At 47.1% G+C, this 19,658-nt stretch overlaps 1 protein-coding gene across 1 annotated transcript in view; it reads right to left on the bottom strand.

Annotated features, from left to right (window-relative positions):
• LOC307210940 (uncharacterized protein) overlaps nt 1-19,658 on the bottom strand; it is a 66,041-nt gene that overhangs the window by 18,191 nt on the left and 28,192 nt on the right. Inside the window, exons 15-22 of the mRNA XM_079967144.1 lie at nt 19,089-19,605; nt 12,376-12,973; nt 11,732-11,827; nt 10,670-10,900; nt 10,383-10,405; nt 9,395-9,510; nt 7,925-7,957; nt 4,407-4,912 (exon numbers count right to left, since the gene is read on the bottom strand). Coding sequence (XP_079823270.1) covers nt 4,407-4,912; nt 7,925-7,957; nt 9,395-9,510; nt 10,383-10,405; nt 10,670-10,900; nt 11,732-11,827; nt 12,376-12,973; nt 19,089-19,605 — 2,120 coding nt within the window. The remainder of the gene's footprint in view (nt 1-4,406; nt 4,913-7,924; nt 7,958-9,394; nt 9,511-10,382; nt 10,406-10,669; nt 10,901-11,731; nt 11,828-12,375; nt 12,974-19,088; nt 19,606-19,658) is intronic.

The raw sequence follows: 19,658 nt of genomic DNA, 5'->3' as shown, positions 1-19,658 counted from the left end.
ATCTTTACGCCGCGTCCATCAGCTCTTAAGCCACTGCACTAGGTTGACCAGCTTAAGTGTTTGAAGCTCCCCCCCTCATTTGCAACCATAATTTACCATGTAGTTCAGGTACTGGGCAGTTCTAGACAGGGAGAAACGCTTTAGACTTGCTGGATCAGACCAAAATCCAGCAAATTGTCTCTGAAATCCTGAAGGTGAAGGGACCCCCCTGAAACATTCCAAGCGACAAGAGAAAGGGACTGGCCCTGCTTTTTGGTGAGTCTGTGGTGTCTATGGCTCTTTAAAAAATAGAGAAAGGGAGGTGGGAATAGACGTTATTGAGGTTAGGGAAAAGCGAGGCCAGCCTGCTCATGAGGCAAGGTGAGGCGGTCACCTCAGTTGGCCGATCCAGCCTCCTCCACACACCCGCCTGCCTCCACCATGCCTGTTAATATCCCAGAGATGGCTTTCTTTGCTGCAGCCCCTACATTGTGGAATCCCCTCCCCTGAGAGTGATGCATATTTATTTACAGTGGTACCTTGGGTTAAGTACCGTATTTTTTGCTCTATAACACGCACCAGACCATAACACGCACGTAGTTTTTAGAGGAGGAAAACAAGAAAAAAAATATTCTAAACGAAATAGTGGATATATGATTTTTGTGGTTCATGCTGTGGCCACAGACATGTGATCTGACAGTGAGTTTGGAGTAGCCCAATGCAAAAATCCTGAGGATCCATGTGGATCCATGCTTTGTAACCATGGAGGAGGGAAGGAAGGGGAACCATGGATCCTCTGCTCACGACTGCAGCAGATCCCCCCCGCTACCCGCAGGCATTCGCTCCATAACACGCACAGACATTTCCCCTTACTTTCTAGGAGGAAAAAAGTGAGTGTTATGGTGCAAAAAATACGGTACTTAATTTGTTCCAGAGATCCGTTCTTAACCTGAAACTGTTCTTAACCTGAAGCACCACTTTAGCTAATGGGGCCTCCTGCTGTCGTTGTGCCGCCGGAGCATGATTTCTGTTCTCATCCTGAAGCAAAGTTCTTAACCTGAGGTACTATTTCTGGGTTAGCGGAGTCGGTAACGTGAAGCGTATCTAACCCGAGATACCACTCTATTTCATTTATATTCCACCCCTTCGACCAAGAAGCTCAAGGTAGCATGCATGGCTCTTTGCACCCTCAACTGAATCCCCACAGCGGCCTTGCGAGATAGGCTACCCGGGGGGGGGGTGTCCCCCTGTGAACTTTGTGGTGGACTGCGGGTTTGAACCTTGGCCTCTCGGGTCACTGCACTCGGAAGCAGAAATGTGAATTCACCCTAAGAAATTGCTTAGCAGCTGAACCCACTGTTAACAGTTTAATTTCCTGAGCCAGGAATGTTTACTTATGTTAAATCACCATGTACTTTTAACACAGGCTTTTTCTCCTCTGGCAGTAGCTCTCATGTGATTGGCTGACTGTGAGTTACATGAGAGAGGCATTCCATTCTGTTGTGACTGTTATTCCAGTAACTGTCGTTTTGTTTTTTTTAACTGCTTTCTCTCTGTGTATGTGAGAGGGGCTGGATGCTGAGAGAGGCAATGTTGTGTCACTGATCTGTCTGATGTGAAACAGAGGAAGATCCCAAAACATTAATAGGGAGAAACCTGTGCAGGAGCTCTCTGTAAAACTCTGGTGCAAGTCTCAACAGTTATGTTCTTAAGTATAAGTAAGTCTCAGTCTACAATTCAAGTGGGAACATACCCATGTTTGAATAAGCATGAGATTGGAAATATATTCTTCTCATATGTTCATGAAAGCAAAGTTCTTCTGAATATTCTGGACATTGTAGTCTTTACAAAGAAGCTATCAATCACTTAGAAGTTATTTAGCCTCTTAGATGTAAGCTGTTTCTTTGGATATCATCAAAATTTGTGGAATCCCCTCCCCCGACAGTGATGCATATTTATTTGTTTTATTATTTTTTTTAATAATATTTATTAAAAAATTTCCAGAATAAAAAGGAAAGATAGCAAGAAAGAAAGAAAAAACAAATATAATTTACACTTGGTTTCAGTGGCATCTTTCCCGGACTTCCCCCCCTCCCCCTCTTGTATTCCATTTCCCTTAAATTGATTCCACAGATTCTTACCCCAAATTTTAAAACCTTATTTGTAATTTTAAATAACCCATTTATTCCAAATTAATTTATCTTATTTATCTTAATGAACCATTTCTCCTTATATTTTATATAATTCCCTAAGATCGACCCCATTTCCCTTCCACGAATTCCCCTATTTTCAAACAACAGACATGAAAAAAGAAAAGAAAGAAATAATATATAATTTTACAGCCTTTGGATTCCAAATCTCCCCCCCCCCCCATTCCCCGGTTCCAATCCCCAAAGTTCATCCATTGTCTACTGCCAGCCTGGTGTATCCACGTCTATATCTCAACTCCACTTTGCCGTCTTTTGATAGCTTTTAATTTCAGAAAGTCCAATCTCGAAAAAACTCTCAGAAAAAGTCATTGTTCTTCCATCCAGACCTCTATGTTTAAGAGTCTAACTTAAATTCTATTTCTTGGTCCTTTTAAAGTCTGGATGTTCCAAATACTCCAGCTTCAAATTTGGTCCAGCTCTTATTCCTCAGGTTGCTTTTTCCTGTTCTGCTGCAGAAACCTTCTAATTCAGAAACTTCTTGTTCTCCACAGAGGCTTTTGTTATTCAGGAACATAACTTGCGTCAAGTCCCTTCCTTTCTTCAATAGATAAATCCATTGTCTCCTTTAGTATAGAAACCTCTGTAGACAAAATAATGCTTCGTTTTTGCAGCTTTCCCAAGAGATAACAGATCCTGCTCAAATTCATAGTATTTTTCCACTTGCTGCTACTGTTGCAATGTCCCAGCCTTCCTCTAGAGGGAATATGGTAACTTAATTTCTTTCAAAATCAGACCCAAAAGTCAAATAACTTGTTGCCTTTATTTCCAATAATTTATGTCCAAATTGTAACAAATCTAACCAGCAAAGCCATCGTAACAAAGTTCTCTTTTATTTTCCTGCTTTGACAGCTACTTTGACAGCTGTCAAAGTTTCTGTGTCTCTTCACCAGTCTCTCATAGCGGATCGTTCCCGGTTCCCGGGGGGCTTGCACTTTAGTTCCCACAAATCAGTCTTCTCCTCCAGCACAATTATTGTAATTTCCCTTCGTGAAGTTAAATTTTTTTTTCAGGTAAACAAGTTCATCTCTCGATCTTAGTTGTCAAATCCTTGCGTTGAGCCATCTACAACGGGGGGCGGGCGGACTTCCTTTTTGCACTCCCCCCGCTCGCTCCAAATTCAAAGATCAAATTTCCCTTTTAAGTCCAATCAATTTACTCACGGGTTGTTCCTTTTAGTCCAAATCCGAAATTTTCAAAGACGAAGTCGTTGCTCTCTGCCGAATGGCATGCGGCTTCGCTGGGCAGGGGAAGCATTGGACTCACAGCACCACACCCCCCCGTCACCCGCTCCGCAGCCTTTAAAAAGGCTCCTTCGCGGGTCGGGGGGCGCAAACGGTGCCCGCCGAGTCACCAAGTCCATGGGCATCTCCGCCCATGGTTTTTGAGGGTCCCCGCGTCGCCGGCACGGCAGGACCCGACCCCTACCCAGCCGACTCCCTCCGGAGCTCGGAGGGAGTCCGCCATTCGGTGATGGCGCCGACCCGGAAGTCCCGCATATTTATTTGTTTTATATCCCATCTCTATTTATCTCCCTGTGATCATGGGGTTTCTTGGAGGAAAGGGTGTGTGCAGTATATGTGGCTGCTGTTTTTCTGAGTCTGAGATTAAACACGAGTAATAGGAAGCAAAACCTTTAATAAAATTAAACATTTCAACCGCATGAAATACACCCCAATGTCTGCTGATATATATAAAAGCAGAAATGCTCCTTAGAAATCTATAGATGGAACTGCCTAATCCTTAACTTCCAATTATACTAGGGGACATATTTGTATAAATGGAAATGTCTCACCATCCCCTAGAATTTGCTCTGTCCTCTCACAATAACTTTAATTTAGCAGGCTCTTCATTTCCAGAGGGGACACTGATGTAGAAAACCACCTCAGTGACTCTGAACAGAATGAAAGAAGACTGGCTTTTTAGTTTTTGCATTTCAGGAGCTGCCTCGAGAGATTAATGTTCTTTCCAAGGAGAAGCCAGATTTGCAGATGAGCAATTGGCTGGTACTTGTGTCAATCATGATACACCTTCCCATTTTCAGGCCGGTGACATGGACAGTAACGATTGGGTGACTCTTGTGTCAGTTAGGACACCAACCTGTTGGCCCTCCCTACTCACTACACGAGTAGTGCAGGAGCTAAGCAAGCAAGCAAAATAATAATAATAATAAAAAACCCTGTTTTGATGTACGTCTTCTGTCTGTGCTGTCCTCCCTTAGTCAGAGAGGGTCAGGTGGGCTTTACGGGGCACCCAAAACAAGGGCAGGAGGGTCTCTCCTGAGAAGGGGGCTTCTGAGAATGTGTAGAGGAGGGCTGCTGTATCTGCATCGTAAAAGGACACCCGGCCCCCTTCACAGTTCAGGGCCACTCGGATCCTCTCAGGCTCCTTGCTCAGGGTCATAGCAGTGTGGGAGGAGGCCTTGTATTCTCCTGCCCACTTCCCCAGACCCCAGACCCCTTCCTCAGGACCAAACGTGATCTGACCCTTCCTCTTCACAGACTTCCTGGCCACCCCCACAGCCCAGCCCACCTCACTCCCCACAACGACCTCCCAGAAATGTCTTCCGCCTGTGAACCCCTCGCCTCCCAAGACATAGGGATGCTTGTCGAATCTCTCGCAATTGTTGGGCAGATCTTGTTCCTCATCGCCAAATCTCACTCTCCTACGATCCTCAGACAGGATGAGGTGGGGATGGGCTGTGTCCGGATCCAGAGTTACGTTTTCTGTGGAAGCAGATGAGGAAAGGGAAGAGAGGCAGGCTTATGTGTCGACACATGACAGGAACAGCATTTCCTCCCAAATTAACAGGGCTTCTAAGCACTGCATTTGGAAACGAGATGCTTAAAAAATAACAATTCACATTTACACAAGGCTTTTTAGTTCAAAGCACTTCACATGTGTTATCTACAGTGGTACCTCGGGTTAAGAACTTAATTCGTACTGGAGGTCCGTTCTTAACCTGAAACTGTTCTTAACCTGAGGTACCACTTTAGCTAATGGGGCCTCCCGCTGCCGCCACACGATTTCTGTTCTCATCCTGAAGCAAAGTTCTTAACCCGAGGTACTATTTCTGGGTTAGTGGAGTTTGTAACCTGAAGCGTCTGTAACCTGAGGTACCACTGTAGTTATAAACCTTACAAAGACCCTTAAGGCAAATCCGTATTATTATCCCCATTTTTCAGATAGGAGGACTGAGGGTGACATAGAACAGCTTGTCTAAGGCCAATCGGTGAGTAGGTGGCAAAGGGGAGATTCAAAGCAGGGAGTCCCTGATTCGTAGCTCAATCTTTTCAGGCAACGTTCCAGCAAAGACCTCGCTTGAAACCTCAGGAAAAACTGGCAACGAAAGATATCCTCCTTGTGAGCATGACCCAGGTTTCAATTATTCATGTAAAATACTTTCTAACCTGCCATTTGAGGCACCAAAAAATACAACAGAGCTATTTCTGTGTTTTCCCACTTATGAAAATGGGGGGTGGTGGATTACTTAGCCTCTCTCGACACTCCCCCCAAGTGAAGTGGCCAGTTTGAGTCTCCGAAAAACTCCTGTTTGGGTGACTAGTTCCCAGATTATGTGGCTGGGCTTGGGCATTTTATTGCCAAAATCCAGTTCTGGAGGGAGCAAGTCTTGATGCTTCCTTTTCTGCACCTTTTCCAGCTGTTGGAATATCCCTTTTGTTGGTGCCCAGCACTAGGCCAAGCTGAACTTCCATAAAACTTAGGGAACAAGCTGTGCTATCATAATGATTAAGGTTTTAATTTTAGGTTATACAGTGGTACCTCGGGTTAAGTACTTAATTCGTTCCGGAGGTCCATTCTTAACCTGAAACTGTTCTTAACCTGAAGCACCACTTTAGCTAATGGGGCCTCCTGCTGCCGCTGGAGCATGATTTCTGTTCTCATCCTGAGGTAAAGTTCTTAACCTGAGGTACTATTTCTGGGTTAGTGGAGTCTGTAACCTGAAGCATATGTAACCTGAAGCGTATGTAACCCGAGGTTCCACTGTATGCTAGTGACTTAGTTTTAATTTATATATTTTTTAATGGTTGCTATATCTGTATTGACCCTGTTATAAGGTAAAGGGACCCCTGACCATTAGGTCCAGTCATGGCTGACTCTGGGGTTGTGGTGCTCATCTTGCTTTATTGGCCGAGGGAGCCGGCGTACAGCTTCCGGGTCATGTGGCCAGCATGACTAAGGCGCTTCTGGCAAACCAGAGCAGCGCATGGAAACGCCGTTTTACCTTCCCACCAGAGCGGTACCTATTTATCTACTTGCACTGGCGTGCTTTCGAACTGCTAGCTTGGCAGGAGCAGGGACCAAGCAATGGGAGCTCACCCCGTCGCGGGGATTCGAACCACTGACCTTCTGATCGGCAAGTCCTAGGCTCTGTGGTTTAACCCACAGCGCCACCCGCGTCCCTGTTATACCTAATTGTAAATTCAAATGTATCCCTATCATGTTTTATGACTTCCTTGATATTGTGTGTGGGCTGGAACTGGTCTGTGACCGAAATAATAAAATTCATTCATCCCCCATGTTGGGGGTGTGGGCAGGGGTGGGATAATGCAGACAGAAGTGTTGCTGGAGAGACTGCTTTCATAGTCCTGGCAAAGCGGCTGCATTCATGGTTTTTCTTAGAGACGAGGCTAAATGATTATGGAATACCTGGAAGACCATGAGAGGGGGAATGTTTCCCCTGTGCATGATAATGTCATGCCAATGTCTGGGCATGAAGAAAACCTGGAGCTTGAGTGAGAGACAGAAAGACCTGAATTTGGGCTGTGTAAATTTTCAGATCCTTGTTGCCTCAAGGGAAGTAATAGTGCCACTGTATTCTGCTCTGATCAGACCTCACCTGGAGTACTGTGTCCAGTTCTGGGCACCACAGTTCAAGAAGGACACTGACATACTGGAACATGTCCAGAGGAGGGCAACCAAAATGGTCAAAGGCCTGGAAACGATGCCTTATGAGGAACGGCTAAGGGAGCTGGGCATGTTTAGCCTGGAGAAGAGGAGGTTAAGGGGTGATATGATAGCCATGTTCAAATATATAAAAGGATGTCACATAGAGGAGGGAGAAAGGTTGTTTTCTGCTGCTCCAGAGAAGCGGACACGGAGCAATGGTTCCAAACTACAAGAAAGAAGATTCCACCTAAACATTAGGAAGAACTTCCTGACAGTAAGAGCTGTTCGACAGTGGAATTTGCTGCCAAGGAGTGTGGTGGAGTCTCCTTCTTTGGAGGTCTTTAAGCAGAGGCTTGACAACCATATGTCAGGAGTGCTCTGATGGTGTTTCCTGCTTGGCAGGGGGTTGGACTCGATGGCCCTTGTGGTCTCTTCCAACTCTATGATTCTATGATTCTTCCTGGAGGTCTGATGCAGACTTGGCTGCTGGAGAATTTAAGCAGTGAACCTATGCTCAACCCGTGTATATTTGTAAATGAATTTAAAGGCCTCCATTGAGTTAAGAAGGAAACCATTGGACTGAACTGCAAAAATGCTTGTGAAGTATAGCTCCTTGGAACTTCTCTTTCCCACAGTGATGTGGGGCGATTGTGCCACACCCCAGTTAAAATATATAGGCTCTTCTGAACAGTGAAAAGCCTGCGAAGGCAGACAGGGAGCACATTTTGGGAACGGAACCCCACTTTGTCCAGCGGCCTCGTCTTTTGAGAGGCGGATCTCATCTCCTCTGGAAATATGGGCCACCATTAGACCCCAAAATAGCATACCTTGCTGCAGCTGAAATCCGGATCCCAGAGTGTCTGTGGAAGAAAAAAAGAACACTGTCATCCTCACAACGAATCTGGGAACAACGCCACAATATTGCAGCATGCTATGAGGGCAAGGATGATGTGTTTGTGCCAAGGTTCAGCCCTTTTGTTGTTGTTGTTGTTGTTTAGTCGTTTAGTCGTGTCCAACTCTTTGTGATCCCATGGACCAGAGCACGCCAGGCATGCTTGTCCTCCACTGCCTCCCGCAGTTTGGTCAAACTCATGCTGGTAGCTTCGAGAACACTGTCCAACCATCTCGTCCTCTGTCATCCCCTTCTCCTTGTGCCCTTACTGCTTGTGGCAGGGAATGGCCATGGCTTCATAGAAGAGCTTGACACAAGAATGGTCTCAGGTTCAACGCCTGGAATCTCCAGATTGGGATGGGAGAAACTCCTGCCTGGTATATCCTATCCTATCCTTAAGCAATGGCAGATGCCGAAGCATTAATAGGTATAAATGAGCAGATTCCGTTTTGTAGGAGGGAGCTTTGACCAGAGCCTTTTTCTATAATGGAAGATAATTGCCTTTTCCTTAAACACTCAGCTCTCCCATTTTCCTCACACTGCTAATATGACAAGCAACCTGGAGCCTTTTATGAACATTTTTTCTTATCCCCCCCAATTTATTTACATATACATTTACACAATACATATACAGTGGTGCCCCACAAGACGAACGCCTCGCAAGACGAAAAACTCGCTAGACGAAAGGGTTTTCCGTTTTTCGAGGTGCTTCGCAAGACGAATTTCCCTATGGGCTTGCTTTGCAAGACGAAAACGTCTTGCGAGTTCTTTCCCTGTTTCCCCCCCCTTTTTCTAAGCCGCTAAGCCGCTAATAGCCGCTAATAGCCGCTAATAGCCGCTAATCCGCTAAGCCGCTAATGGCCGTGCTTCACAAGACGAAAAAACCGCTAGACGAAGAGACTCGCGGAACGAATTATTTTCGTCTTGCGAGGCACCACTGTACATAACACACTACCTTATTTTCATAACATAAAACATACCTACATTACTCTATATAATACCTACCTATACTGTACATATCAACATACCTACACACCTACCCCACACAGACACCCACCAAGTGACTTGACCTCCAGCCGTTCTTGTTACGCTACTTTATTTTTCCAACTAACTTAAACACGTTTCATTATTTCTTTAATCTCTTCTATCTTGACTTTGCTCGCCTTTCACTCTAATCATTTTCTGGATTCACTCAATATCTGTCAGAAATTCTACTTTTCCCATATAAATTTTGATGCATTCCTTAAAGATAGCCCGCTCCTTATTCACTTTTTGTACCATATCTCCTCTTATCCTCCCTGTTAGTTCGGCAATATGGAAGTATTCCATCATTTTAGATAACCAGTCTATTTTGAACATTTTTTCTTAAATGCCCACTATAAACCATGGAAACCATTCTTGGTACCTCTGAACTGCTTCATGACACCCTCCAGAAAGGGATTTATATCACAGAAGTCCCAGATCCTCCACTTCAGGGCAGGAGGAAAAGCAATAGGGGGACCCTCAAACTTCTCCTGATACCTAGGGGAGAAGAACAAGGTCAACTCATCATCCCTGTAACGCAAAGAGCTTTCTGAAAAGCCAGGTGCCTCATCTTGATGTCAGCTCATCTGCACATCATAGTGAGCTGAGATAAGGGTTTTTAGCACATGATGAAAAGCAGCGGGCAGGTGGCTTGCAGATCTACAGTGGAACCTTGGTTCCCAAACGTAATCCATTCTGGAAGTCTGTTTGACTCCTGAAACGGTTCAGGAACCAAGGCGTGGCTTCTGATTGGCTGCAGGAGCTTCCTACACCCAATCAAAAGCCGCACCAGACGTTTGGCTTCCAAAAAACGTTAGAAAACCGGAACAGACACTTTTGGTTTTTGACTGTTTGGGAGCCGAGGTTTCGCTGTACAGCGGTACCTCGGGTTAAGTACTTAATTTGTTCCAGAGGTCCGTTCTTAACCTGAAACTGTTCTTAACCTGAAGCACCACTTTAGCTAATGGGGCCTCCTGCTGCCGCCGCACCACCGAACCACAATTTCTGTTCTCATCCTGAAGCAAAGTTCTTAACCTGAAGCACTATTTCTGGGTTAGCAGAGTCTGTAACCTGAAGTGTATGTAACCTGAAGTGTATGAAACCCAAGGTACCACTGTACTGCACAAATTATATGCAGCCCCAAAGGCAGGGACTTATTATATGTAGAAGCAAAAGGATTATGCTACAATGTAAAAATAGATGTTTTATCATTTTCTGGAAATAAATGAATAATAGGGTCTTTAGACAACGAGGGCTAGAATCATTTAACGTAAACCATTTTAAAAGAGAGAAGGGGGGGGGGGAATAACAGTTTTTCCACAAGTGCAATGAGTTTTCCGACCAACCTGAAGTGTTTTTTGTTTGCTTACCTCCACAAGAAGCTTCCAATGTCCTGGAAGGAAAGAAGAGATTGAATTCAGTGGAGGCAATTCAGAGCGACAGAAGGGGGGAGAGAAAGACAGGGTGGGAAAAGAGAGAGGATTATTCTCTCAATACTTCTATACTGATTATGAGCTGGCCCAGAAGACGGACCCTTCTGCTTTTTCATTAACCTTTGGAAAGTCCATCCCATCTGTGAACTGGCAAGCAAGGGCCCTCGGATTCAGCATCCCACAACCAGTTAGTTAGGAAGCTCAGAAGCAGGACCAGGCCTGACCTGCAGGAGTTCACTCGCTGGTTCCTGAAGCTTCTCCTCCATCTCCCAAATGGCACTATCAAAAGCGGAGAGTTCCCTGGAGAGTCTGGCCAGGTGCTCCTCCCTTTTCTTGGCGATCTCCTTCTCCACCTCTTCCATCTGGGCCAGCAGAGCCTTCTCTTGTTCTTCCAAAAACTGGTGTAGACGTCTGAACTCAGCCACTGTCTTTTCCATCTCTGCTCCCATTTGATTCTGCAACAAGGAGGCAGAAAAATAAGGACAGCTTGCCAACAGCAGGATTGAATATAGCCTGACTTTGCAGCCTCAGATCACGTAAGAGAATTCCCTTAAAAGGGCTCTTTTGACATTTCGGAGACATCACACCAATGTTCACAAAACCTTGCATACACCCACCCACCACTTAGGAATGCTCTTTTGTGAACTTTTTTTTGGTGGGAGTTCTGGCCACTCCAAATAGTAAGGTAAAAGTAAAGGGACCCCTGACCATTAGGTCTAGTTGTGACAGACTCTGGGGTTAGAATCATAGAACCATAGAATCATAGAGTTGGAAGAGACCACAAGGGCCATCGAGTCCAACCCCCTGCCAAGCAGGAAACACCATCACAGCATCAGGGTTGCGGCGCTCATCTCGCTTTACTGGCCAAGGGAGCTGGCATACAGCTTCCGGGTCATGTGGCCAGCAGGACTAAGCACAGCACCAGCGCAGCACGCCGAAACGCCGTTTACCTTCCCGCCGGAGCAGTACCTATTGATCTACTTGCATTTTGACGTGCTTTCGAACTGCTAGGTTGGCAGGAGCAGGGACCAAGCAATGGGAGCTCACCCCGTCGCGGGGATTCGAACCACCAACCTTCTGATCGGCAAGTCCTAGGCTCTGTGGTTTAACCCACAGCCCCACCCGCGTCCCATTATGCTCAGCCTACAGATGTGTAAATAAAACCATGTATCACAAATACCAAGGGGGGCGGGAACCAAACTGAACAGGAGGGAAGTGCTTTCACCGCTCAGAGTGTGGGGTGCTTGCAACAATGCTTTTCTGCTTCCCAGGGAGGTGACACTTACGACCAGGTCTTGGCTTTCCTCTTCAGCGTCCATTTTAAATGCCATGATCTTCTCCCTCTCCTTCCTCAGATGGCCTAAGCACCTACAGATCTGGTTCTGAAGACAAAACAAAATTCCAGTCTGGTTCTATTTTCTTTTCCTGCTGAGTTTTAGGATGCATGCAAGAAGGAAGTTGAACAATATGGCCGTCCTGCATTCCAGGGTCTTTTGTGGAGATTCCCACTTATTTATCCCAGTGGATTGAATAAGACAACCAAATCCAATATGGGTTTAACATAACTCCCTCCATCCCCTTGAGAGACTGCTTCAGACCAACTCAAGCTCCAGGTTTTGAAGAGCTGTTGGACATTAGAGCAGAGAATAATATAAGAATAATAATTTATTATTTATACCCCGTCCATCTGGCTGGGTTTCCCCAGCCACTCTGGGCGGCTTCCAACAAAACACTAAAATACAATATATACTATAACCTGTGTGTGTTTGTGGTTTTTTTTTTTGGGGGGGGGTCTTCCTCCTTGGAGGCAAGCAGAGACATTTACAAATTGAATCATAATAAATTATAAACATTTCCCACAATTTTTGCTCTCTCGTGTCACCCTGCCCTGCCTTGCCCTCCCCCATCAAGACCCATTGCCGTTTCCTACCATGTACTCCTGGGACGCCTCCTCTAGAGGAACCACCTCGTGGCTTTTGTGCTCCTTGGATCTTTCACACACCAGACAGATGGGGCTTTCGTCCTCCTTGCAGAACAGCTTCAGGGGCTCCTGGTGCTTCTCGCAGACTCTTTCTTTTCCTTCTGCCCGCTTTCTTCCACAGAAATCCCCACGGAGCATCTTGGCTTTTTCCGCAACATTTGCCAGCGACCGATTGGGGATGAGGTGCCTCGGCTGAACTGTTTTCCTGCACTGAGGGCAGCAAGCCTCTCCTTCGCATTTCCCCCAATACTGGATCAGGCAGGCTCGGCAGAAGTTGTGCCCGCACTCCGGGATGATCACTGGATCCTTGAAATACTCCAGGCAGATGGAGCAAGTGGCTTCCTCGAAGAGATCCTGCACGGGACCCCCAGAAGCCGCCATGGCTGCTGCTTCGCCTGGAAGAGAGAGTTGGTTTCGCTTTCTTTCCTGTCTGCCAGCAACAGGGCGTGTTTCCTTTGCAGGAAGGAGGTGACGCAATAGCTCTCCTGAGTCTCTTACAATGAATTTTTTTAAAAACAACAACAACAGGGAAATCGTTCGTGGCTGGCTGTTCATTTAGGCAGGCATTTTCCGATGACAGCTGGAGATAAGTGAATTTTTTGTATTGTTATGAACTTCACAACATCCTCAAACCGCACTGAAAGTCAGTGAATGAATTTGAGCCTCTTAAGCTCCTCTCACCTGTATGGTCCTTTCTCTCTCTCTCTCTCTCTCTCTCTCTCTCTCTCACTCTCTCTCTCTCACTCACACACACACACACACAAACGGAGAGAGTATACATTCAAAGCAGCATAATTAGCAGGCAACTGAAATATCCTCTTAAAGATGTCAAAAGAAAACATTGCAAAGGTCGATTACAGAGCGTACTTAATGCAGCAAAGTTAACGCAAAAAATTAAACTTTTCAAAAGAAAGCATTACTAAAGAAAGTCAAATATGAAATGCACATTTAAAGCAGCATGATTAGCAATAAAATAAAATATTACTCTAGAACATACCTGCCGCTGTTGCTGCCAATCCTGCCCATAGGGGCTCCTGGCGGGCAGTGGCTGTGGAAGCTCAGGCTAAACGACCTGAGACTGCCCTAAGAGACATCCAAGATCCCTGCCCTTTCTTGTAGAGTTGGGACGGATCCTGAGGGTCATCTAGTCCAACCCCCTGCAGTCCAGGAATGTCAACTAAAGCATCCAGGACTCCCGGGCCATTGGGAAAAGGCCTGCAAGAGAGGGAACAGCAGGTCTTCCAGGACTAGGAATCAGCCTAGGAATTTGTGATCAGCACCAGAGCCAAGCGGGACGCAGGTGGCGCTGTGGGTTAAAGCCTCAGCGCCTAGGGCTTGCCGATCGAAAGGTCGGCGGTTCGAATCCCTGCGGCGGGGTGCGCTCACGCTGCTCGGTCCCAGCGCCTGCCAACCTAGCAGTTCGAAAGCACCTCCGGGTGCAAGTAGATAAATAGGGACCGCTTACCAGCGGGAAGGTAAACGGCGTTTCCATGTGCGGCTCTGGCTCTGGCTCTGGCCAGAGCAGCGATGTCACGCTGGCCACGTGACCCGGAAGTGTCTCCGGACAGCGCTGGCCCCTGGCCTCTTAAGTGAGATGGGCGCACAACCCCAGAGTCTGTCAAGACTGGCCCGTACGGGCAGGGGTACCTTTACCTTTACCTTTACCAGAGCCAAGCTCAAGAGATGAGCACATTAATCCATGCCTGGTTTCCTCCAGCAGCTTTTGCAGTGATGACGAGCTATTGAGTTGTTGCTGTGTTAAGACAATTGACAGCTAGAAACCACTGGTGATATTCTGCAGTCACTGAAGATCTGTCAGTAGATTCCAACCTACCTTCGACCCAGCCCTGCCATAAGCATCTTGTGGGACTGTTCAGGGTGGCAGGAGAGGGTATATTGTTTATTAATGTCCTTCCTAACTTGTGTTAGCAAGTTTCTTTATTTAGCAGAGTGCATTCCCCTTTACACAGCAGAAAACTAGTTGCAAACTTGTGTGTTTCTTAAGACAATACACAATTCAATCTGGTTTGCCCAAATTGAAATGTGTCCTAATATTTTCCTGGTAAGACCCCTTGAATCCCTTCTAAAAAAATAAAGGCACCACAGTGTTATTCATAAGCAATAAAAATAAAGTTTACTCACGATCAGGCAGAGCACAGTGTGATCTCTGAAGGCAGGCTTTAGGCTTAAAGTTACAAATGTATACAAACAGGTCTACCCCATATGTGGGTTGACCTAGTGACTGCAGTTAGCAGACCGGGAAGTTCACAGGATGAAAGGAAGATGGAAAAGAGAGAGAGTGGCAGTGTGTTGCCCTGGGAATCCGATTCAGAGGTTGAACCAGAGGAATCCCAGCCTGCGCAGGAGTCCCCGCCTCCAGGGCTGGCTGAACTGGGGCAGGGCCTTGATTCTGAAGCACCTGCACCTGTGCCGGATCCTCAGGAGCAGGCACCAGGTGACTCCACTTTGGCTCCAGAGGTGGTTGAGGACTCAGTGCCTACAGGTGAGTCTCCCCCTGGGTCCAGTAACCCTTCAGCCTCTCCTGAACTGCAGAGGCTCAGGGCAGAGAGGCGGAGGGAACTGGTTTCTCCAGGAGGAGTGCTCGCCTTAAGGCCAGGAGAGGCGGGTCTCCTGGGGGCCGGGACCGCCCCTGGCCTCAGAGAAGATAAAGGCCAGTCAGCCCGGTCCCAGGTTGCGGGAGCAACGTCGTCAAAGAGCTGTTTCGGCCAGTACCCAGTCCAGTTCCCCCAGAGTTCCTGTCCTTGCCTGGCTCCTCGCTGTAGACCCCGCTTTGCCCGTGGAGGACTGTCTGCCGACCCTTGACTCAGGTCCTGGACCTCGCCCCACGGTAACCTCCCCCCTGGACCAGCACAGGCAGCATGCCTTGTCGTTTTACCAGGTCTGGAAAGGTCACGCCCACTCACTAGTCACATGCAAGGAAGGATTCTCCAGGCCAGGAAGAACAGGAAGTTTGGACTGGCTGGACCAAACATTCCCTTGCATGTCCACTCTAGCAAAACAAGGAATGTTGTACTTGACTGCTCTCAGTGGATTACATCCCACACATCTTGATGAGCTCCTCTTACGTTCTTATGACACCAAATGCTTTCCGCTTGCATTAAAACACTGCTCATAATTTGTTTATTCAGTGGTGATAGAATCATGGAGGTGGAAGGAACATCAGCAGTCATCTTATCAATGAGGGATCTTTATGGTATGGATGATGTATTCCCTGTCAGGAGCTCGTCCTACTCTCGAGTAGGACCCTGGCAGAGACACACGCCCGACTGGCATGTTCTCTCGCTCCTGGTCGATCGTTCGGGAGCTTCAAAAGCTTTCTTCTGCCCAAACATCACAGCGACCGATGCCAACAGACACCGGCACACTTAGGGATCCGCAGAGTTTGCGCAGTTGCGTAACAGACCTCAGCAACTCAGCATTTTGGCTAATCTACTTTATTTACATATAAACACAAACAGAGCACTGCAAAATGGCTCCCTCTCTCTCTAGCATCAGACAGCAAAGCAAGAAAGAACAAAGGACAATAGTCCCACTTCACGGAACACAGTAACACAAACATCCTGTCTCCGTCACTTCCCACTCTGTGGAGTCAAAACATACACCGTCATGTGACAGACAAAAATCCCATGACTGCAATCACAGAGCAGGAATCCTAACATCCCGCCCCCCCCCCAGCAAAATAAAAAAAAGGAAAGTATTGCTTTTCTCTACCTTTTCATAGAGAACAGCTAGTTTGGGAAAGGTGGTTGGCCAAAAGTTGAGGTAACACAAATCCCATTTAGGGACTCAAAGCCCCTCTCCTCACACTTCCTGTTGAGTGGGAAGGTCTGAGGGATGTGTGGCGCATTCAAGTGAAGGCCTCTCTCCATGCCAGCCAACGCTGCCTCATTGGCATTCCTGGTAGCTGAGCCTCTCCTACCTCACAGGATTCCTGTGATGATTACATAGGATATTATACCTTGGCTAAGTCACTGCAGTTCCTGGAGGCAGGATTACGTGGCGTATGAGGCTGTTACACTTTTGGTTTTTTATATTCTTATTAAAGATTTCTTAGTGTACAGGAACACGTGCGTTGTCTCATTTTTCAGGTTGTGTTTTCTACAATTCTGTTTCATTTATTGTGAGACAAGTTTTACCTCCTTGCCTCTAGCTGGGCAATCACGTGCAGCTGCTTCACTACCAGTTGGGTCAGGAGAGGCTGATGTGGCCTCTGGGTCTAGTAACCCACCAACATCTCCCGAGCTGCAGAGACTCAGGTCTGAGAGAAGGAGAGACCTGAGTACTCGCAGGATGAGTGCTCGCCTTTGGGTGAGACAGGGAGGTGAGTCACCGGGGGATCAGGACTGGCCGCTACCATGTCAAAGATAAAAGGCTGCCGGACCCTGCCCTGGGTTGTGGGAGCAACATTGCTGCTTGCTGGAACCTGCCTGTTACCCTGTGCCTGACCTAGCCTGGTTTCCTGCCTTGGCCCTGTTGGACTGACTCCTCATGGAAGCCTTGGATTTGGGACCGGACCTGGACCGTGTTACTTGGGTTAACCCAAGCACAAACAGAGACCAGACCAGAATAATTAAAGCAAAGCGGCTGTAAACCTAATCTTTTATTAAAAGAATGACTGTTGGTGACAGGGTTCCCACTCATGTAACAGGCGATGGAGGAGAATTCAGAACAAAAGAAAACTCTTACATTTATACCTTTGATTTTCAATACAGAACAATGAAAAGTTAGAAAAAACAGAAGACATCAGAAGAGGCGCTGTCTAAGTAGGCTGCCAGCTACCATATTTTTCGCTCCATAATATGCACTTTTTTTCTTCTAAAAAGTAAAGGGAAATGTCTGTGCATCTTATGGAGCGAAAAATACGGTGATTTATTTGCTCTCCAATGTGTGCATTGGTGAAAGGGAACCCATGCCTTTGGCACGATTAGGCAGCCATTTTTACATAGTGCGGATATGTGACAAATTCGGCAATATGTATGCAAATAAATTAAGTATATTGTTACAGCAGTAAGATAGCAGTAAGTTGAGCTTTTAGAGTCAACGATGCAATGAAAGAGAATGTAATGGATGAGAAGAAGGGGAACATAGTCTAGGTACATTTGATACAGTACATTGTGAACCAAATCTTATCAGTGTAGCATGTAAGGACACATACAATTGAGGGTACAGTAAAATGGTGAGTAAGCATCAGTGTAGCAAACAGGGATACAATGGATACCGGCACATTATTCTTATAACAGGGGGAATGGTGAGTGAGGTGGTTATGTTTCTATTCTTCTGCAGTGGTGCCTCGCAAGACGAAAAGAATCAGTTCCGCGAGCCTCTTCGTCTTGCGGTTTTTTCGTCTTGCGAAGCAAGCCCATTAGCGGCTTAGTGGATTAGCGCTATTAGCGGCTTAGGGGCTTAGCGGATCAGCTGATAAGCGGCTTAGCGGATCAGCTGTTAAGCGGCTTAGCGGATCAGCTGTTAAGCAGCTTAGCGGATCAGCTGTTAAGCGGCTTAGCGGATCAGCTGATAAGCAGCTTAGCCGATCAGCTGTTAAGCGGCTTAGCGGATCAGCTGATAAGCGGCTTAGCGGCTTAGAAAAAGGGGGGGAAGGAAAAAAACCCCGCAGGAACTAGCAAGACATTTTCGTCTTGCGAAGCAAGCCCATAGGAAATTCGTTTTGCGAAGCACCTCCAAAACGGAAAACCCTTTCGTCTGGCGGGTTTTCCGTCTTGCGAGGCATTCGTCTTGCGGGGCACCACTGTACTTAGTGTATGTGTGGGGTTTTGCGTCAGTGTTCCTTGTGCAGGTTCTCTTACTATTCGCTCGTTGTGTTTCCTTGGTGGCGAGAGGCTGTTACGATTTTTGAGGTGCCAACGACAAAAGAGCAACAGGAAGCAAAATCTTTGATAAAAGAGGAAGAGGAGGAGTTTGGATTTGATAAAGCGGCTAACATCCTCCTTTCCCTTCCTCCCTCACAACAAACACTCTGTGAGGTGAGTGAGGCTGATAGACTTCAGAGAAGTGTGACTGGCCCAAGGTCACCCAGCAGCTGCATGTGGCGGAGCAGGGAAGCCAACCCGGTTCACCAGATTACGAGTCTATCGCTCTTAACCACTACACCATACTGGGGTTAACACACAAAAACCCCAAATATGTCCAGACACACAAAAGTACAAGCAGAGGTGCTCTCTAAAAATCTCTGGATGGATCTGCCCAACTGCTAGCTGCAGATTATTTCAATGGAAATAATTGTATACATAGAAATGTACCACCATCCCCTAGAGTTCCTTAGATCAGCACCATCTTGGCTACCAGCATCACCTACAAGGTGAACGTGACCATCTTGGGAAGGTTAGTGAAAGACCGAGGCGGACACAGGAATTTCTTTCTTACATCTGAGTTTCATAACCAACCCAGGCCACAGACTCCCGAGGAAACACTGACTGAAGCATGGGACAGGGTCTACAGGGTCTGACAGTGCTTCCTAGACACCTGGCCTGAGCAGGACAAGAGGTGAAAGAGCTAGCCAGCCACTGTTCTACAAATATGGCTTATCCTCAGGGAGAAAGTAACCTCTGAGCTCATTCCTGAGAAGGAAGCAGCATGCGTGTGGCAACAGCAGGGGGTTCCCCTGTCTTGTCTGCCTCCACCCTTAGGCAGCCAGGTTTAGATGGCCCTTACTGAACACAGAAAACAAGGGCTGGAGGGTCTCTCCTGAGAAGGAGGCTGCTGAGAACGTGCAGAGGCGGGCTGCTCTATCGGCATCGTAAAAGGCCATCCGCCTCCCTTCACAGTTCAGGGTCACTCGGATCCTCCTGGGCTCGCAACTCAGGGGCAGAACAGTCCGTGAACCGAGACAGGCAGCCCTGTATGCACCTCCCCACTTCCCCAGATCCCAGACCCCTTCTTCGGGACCAGCAGTGATCACCTGCTTCCTCTGGACAGAACTTTTGGCAACCCCCACAGCCCACCCCTCATCGCTCCCCACGGTGACTTCCCAGAAATGCCTGCCTGCTGTGAACCCCTCACGACCCAGCACGTAATAATAGTTGTTAAATCTCTCTGGTCTGTCGGACAGAACTTGACGTTCTCCTCCTCGCCTCACACTCTTACGATCCTCAGACAAGAGGAGCCAGGGATTTGCTGTGTCGGGATCCAAAGTTACATTTTCTGTGGGGGCAGATGAGGAAAGAGAAGACAAACAAGGTCAGCTGGGAGACGTG

The sequence above is a fragment of the Podarcis cretensis genome, assembly GCF_951804945.1.
Source record: "Podarcis cretensis genome assembly, chromosome: 2".
Lineage (NCBI taxonomy): Eukaryota > Metazoa > Chordata > Lepidosauria > Squamata > Lacertidae > Podarcis > Podarcis cretensis.
Note: the sequence above shows the minus strand (reverse complement) of the source record. Positions and strands in the feature narration are given on the sequence as shown.